This window comes from Perognathus longimembris, chromosome 6, assembly GCF_023159225.1.
Source record: "Perognathus longimembris pacificus isolate PPM17 chromosome 6, ASM2315922v1, whole genome shotgun sequence".
In the NCBI taxonomy this organism is placed as follows: domain Eukaryota; kingdom Metazoa; phylum Chordata; class Mammalia; order Rodentia; family Heteromyidae; genus Perognathus; species Perognathus longimembris.
In genome coordinates this window covers 49,730,869-49,734,733 of record NC_063166.1, presented here as the reverse complement: position 1 = coordinate 49,734,733, position 3,865 = coordinate 49,730,869, and the positions used below count along the sequence as shown (strand labels likewise).

Genomic DNA, 3,865 nt, shown 5'->3' with positions numbered 1-3,865 from the left:
TCTGACTCTTGTAGCCAGACTACACATTTATAAGCCATAAATAAAACACGCAAAACCATAAATTAATCAGACCCAAGACCTGGATTTCACCTTGTCGATAATGGGAATGCATTTTTTCTTTCTTTTTTTTTTCTTGGTCATTTACAACAGACCCTTACATTACGGTGTTTCCTCTTTTTAAACAATAATACAGCCCTCTGGATTCCTGTTAAAACTACATGGTTTTACACCAAGTCACTCACATTTTTTTTTTAAGTAAGACTTCCCTGCAATGACAGTAATGGAGAACAACAACAACAACAACGAAAAAAATCAGAATTTTCAGGTGCTTGAAGATGCAGGAGTCTGTCTACACAGTAGTGGAAACTGGAAGCTTATAAAAAAAAAACTTTATATCCCTCCCCCATTCTCCCCTTATTTATTAGAATGACATCACATGGATACCCCTTGTGTGGCCTGTTTAGAATGGAAGGGTTGCAGAGGTTGTGGGAGTTTACTCTCTTAGGGTGTGGAAATTGAAACGATTTCTTCTGTTCTGCAGCTTTCCAACACCCCTGTCCCCAAAGTCTCTACCAGTTTCTTCTCTCCTTGTCCTGGGCTGCTAGGACTAGCCAGTCCTGAAGCCTTCTTAAGAGGAGTTCATAATGGGCCGAGAGTACACTCCCTGGTAGTAGGAAGTGTCTGCGGCCAGTGGTGAGGCATCCAGGCCCCCTTTGTTCGTGACAGGGCCCATGGCCAGACTGCCCGGCATTGGGGAGCCATAACCAGGATAGTGCATCACCTGTTCATACGCCTTGAGGTCCATTTTATGGGACTGGTGGTGGTGGTGACTGTGGTGGTGTTGCTGCTCAGAGGACATGAGGTTGTTGATGGAGAAAGGGTGGTTGAAGGCGTAGTGGTGCTCGGGCTTGAGGTGGGCCTCGGGCGGCAGGCCAGGGTGGTGGGGTGGGCCCAGCAGGTGGGCTGCAGCCTGCTGCTGCTGCTGCCCGGGCGAGGGCGCTGGCTCCGGAGGACTCAGTGCCCCAGCGGGCGTCCCCTTCAGCTCCCCAAGACCCCCTCGCTTGTGCTCCTGGCACGGGGAGGCGCTCGAGTGAGGTGACTCAGTGCCCGCGGGAGTCTCCGACGCGGATCCGGCCACCTCCCCTAGCTGAGCCTGGGAGGCTTGAGTCCCGGCTGTGGCCTTCTTGCCACCGCCCCCAGCGCCAGCAGCTTCCTTCAGTGCCAGCTGCTTCTCACACTTGAAGCGCTTCTGGCGGCGCAGGTAGCAGCCGTTCTCAAACATGTTGCCGGAATCGGGGTGCAGGGTCCAGAAGGAGCCCTTGCCGGGCTTGTCGGGTGAGCGAGGCACCTTGAGGAAGCAGTCGTTGAAAGAGAGCGAATGGCGGATGGAGTTCTGCCAGCGCTGCTGGTTTTGCCGATAGAAGGGAAAGAGGTCCATGATCCACTGGTAGATCTCGCTCAGCGTCAGCATCTTGTTGGGGCTCTGCTGGATGGCCATGGTGATGAGCGAGATGTAGGAGTACGGTGGCTTGGCGTGCGTGTAGCTACGCCGGTACGTCTTAGGGTCGCGCGCGCGGCTCAGACCCGCCTGCCCGTACATGGGGCTCATGGAGTTCATGTTGGCGTAAGGGGCCAGACCGCCCATGGCCCCCGCCGCCTGCCCGCCCAGCGGGCTCAGGCTCGGACTCAGGTGCGGTCCCATGCCCGCCACGCCAGCTGCTCCAGCCGAACCGCCCATGCCCGCCATGGCGCCCGCACCGGGGGACATGCCCGCTAGAGACGGGCTCATGCCTGCGCCCACGTATGATGACATGTTCATGGAACCCGCGCTCATGTTGCCGGAGCCGCTGCCCATGGCGGCCGCCGACATGCTCATGTACGTATTCATGCCGTTCATCCCCAGGCCGGCGGCGTTCATGTTGCTCACCGAGGAGTAGCCCTGTGGACACACAGTCCGGGGAGGGAGGCGACAGTGTTAGCACCGCGGATCCAGCTCGCGCCCAAACCTCACACCCATCTGTCCAATCTCCCGCCTCCAGGGAGGCCTCCGGGGAGCACTGCCCTCGCGGGGGCTCCGGTCCGCGGACATCGAGTCCACTTCACCCACAGCGAGCCGTGATCGCCCCAGGGGAGGCTGCCGGCGGCTGCGAAGCCGGACGAGTGGCTGTTCCCAACCCTGCTGGGCTTCTCTCCGATTCTCAAACAGCGGTCCCCTGGAATACCGGCGAATCAGGCACCCCAGATACATCCTCCCCTCTCAAGGTCTCCCTAAATTCTCCCGCACCAGGAGACTGTGCCAACTCCGAGGCCCAGAGTCCCCGGTGCCACCTCGGGCCCTGAAAAGTCACCTTTGGGACATTGGTCCTCTATGTCTGGGCCTTCCCAACGGGGACTCCCCTCCCTGGTCTAAGGGGAGCGGAATGTAGTGACTGTGAGGAGTCCGCGGACAGGCAGCGGCGTGGAACAGAGGGCTAAGGGAACCGCGAAGTGGGGAAAGAATTACAAGCGCCCGGGCTTCGCCGTCACAAACTTTTCCCTTTGTCCACTAGTCTGTGACTCGGCCTCCACCTCAGCCCCCGACTCCTACCCACCTTTTCCTCTCCAGCTCCCCACCCCCTCGCCGGCCGACCTCCCACCCCTCCCCAGCCGCGCGCTGCCAAACATAACTCTGTTAGGATAGTGCGTGGCTCGGCCACGAAGAGGATTTGGAGGCGCTGCGAGTCAATATTTGATCACAAAGTTAATATTATCTCAAGGCTAACAGTGTGTCGTATAAAAAAAAAAAAAAGAAAGAGACCCATTTGAGTCAAAGGAGGGCGGAAAAAGGCGGCTGTCCTGCAAGGCTGGGGGTGGGGGGCGAGTGCCAGCGAGGGGAGCGGTCCCGGGGCTGGGGACGGGGCGGACGCCGCCAGCCCCACTTCCCCCTGGAAAAAAGCGAGCGCTTACCTCGGGCTCGGCGTAGTAGCTGCTCCAGTCGGACGGCTCGTGCCCTTCCATCTTCACGGCTCCCAGCATACTGGAAGCCGAGTGCATGGCAGTTTAAAATTTAACAGCCACAACAAACGACCGGCAATCAGCCCCCACCCCCACCCTCTTAAAAAAAAAAAGTCGGCTAAGGCACTGTCCCCTCCTCCCTCCCTCCCTCTCTCGCGCTCCCTCTCCTCTCTCTCTCTCTCTCTCTCTCTCTCGCTCGCTCGCTCGCTCGCTCGCTCGCTCTCTGTCTCTCTCTCGCCCTCCACTCCACTCCCTCTCTCTCTCTCTCCCTGGGCTGGCCGGAGGTGGTAGTTGGAAGTGGGCGGGAGGGGTGGATCGCGGTGGAGGGGCCCGCGGAGCGGTGGTGGCCCTGACCGACCCCGCCGTCGGGATCGCCCGTCGCCACCGCTGTGCTCCCCGGCTGCCCGGTGGAGGCTGAGGCTGGCAGGCAGTGCCGAGTCGCCCGGAGGCGGCGGGAAGCTGGCGGCGCGGGGGCCGGGAAGGGGGGGAGGAGGAGGGGGAGGAGGTGTGGACCGCCGAGCGGACAAGTGCCGCAGTGACGTGGGCGGCTGGTGATATAGCGCGGCGCGCGGGCGCGGGCCTCCAATCCCTAGACCCGGGGCAGCCTATTTGAATAATCAGCTCACACCTAGGTGAGAGGAAGCCCCAGCCGGCACCCCGCACCTGCCCCTCCGCGCCCGGCTCCCGCTCCGCTCCTGCTGCGCCTGGCTGGGGGTGCTGGCCTGGCGATGAATGGGCGCGCGGGCACCCTGGGGGAGACCCGTTTCCACGCAGAGTCCTCCGTGGGCGGAGAAAGCTGGGGAAAAGCCACCCACCCCCGGGAGCGGCCCGGACTCCTGTCCCCGCCCTGTCCATAGCTGGGAGAAACCCA

At 60.6% G+C, this 3,865-nt stretch overlaps 1 protein-coding gene across 1 annotated transcript; it reads right to left on the bottom strand.

Annotated features, from left to right (window-relative positions):
* Positions 1 to 628: 628 nt before the first annotated feature.
* Positions 629 to 3,033, bottom strand: Foxa2 (forkhead box A2). The gene is made up of 2 exons (XM_048347408.1): positions 2,947 to 3,033; positions 629 to 1,939 (listed from the first exon to the last, which is right to left on the bottom strand). Exons 1-2 carry the CDS (start codon positions 3,031 to 3,033, stop codon positions 629 to 631), a joined length of 1,398 nt encoding a protein of 465 aa, XP_048203365.1.
* Between the last annotated feature and the right edge of the window lie 832 nt (positions 3,034 to 3,865).

Excerpts from the sequence above, each read along its gene's own strand:
- Foxa2 (XM_048347408.1), bottom strand. The coding sequence starts at position 3,033 with ATGCACTCGGCTTCCAGTATGCTGGGAGCCGTGAAGATGGAAGGGCAC. Across the intron at positions 1,940-2,946 it reads GCTACTACGCCGAGCCCGAG|GGCTACTCCTCGGTGAGCAA; the intron begins GTAAGCGCTCGC and ends GTGTGTCCACAG.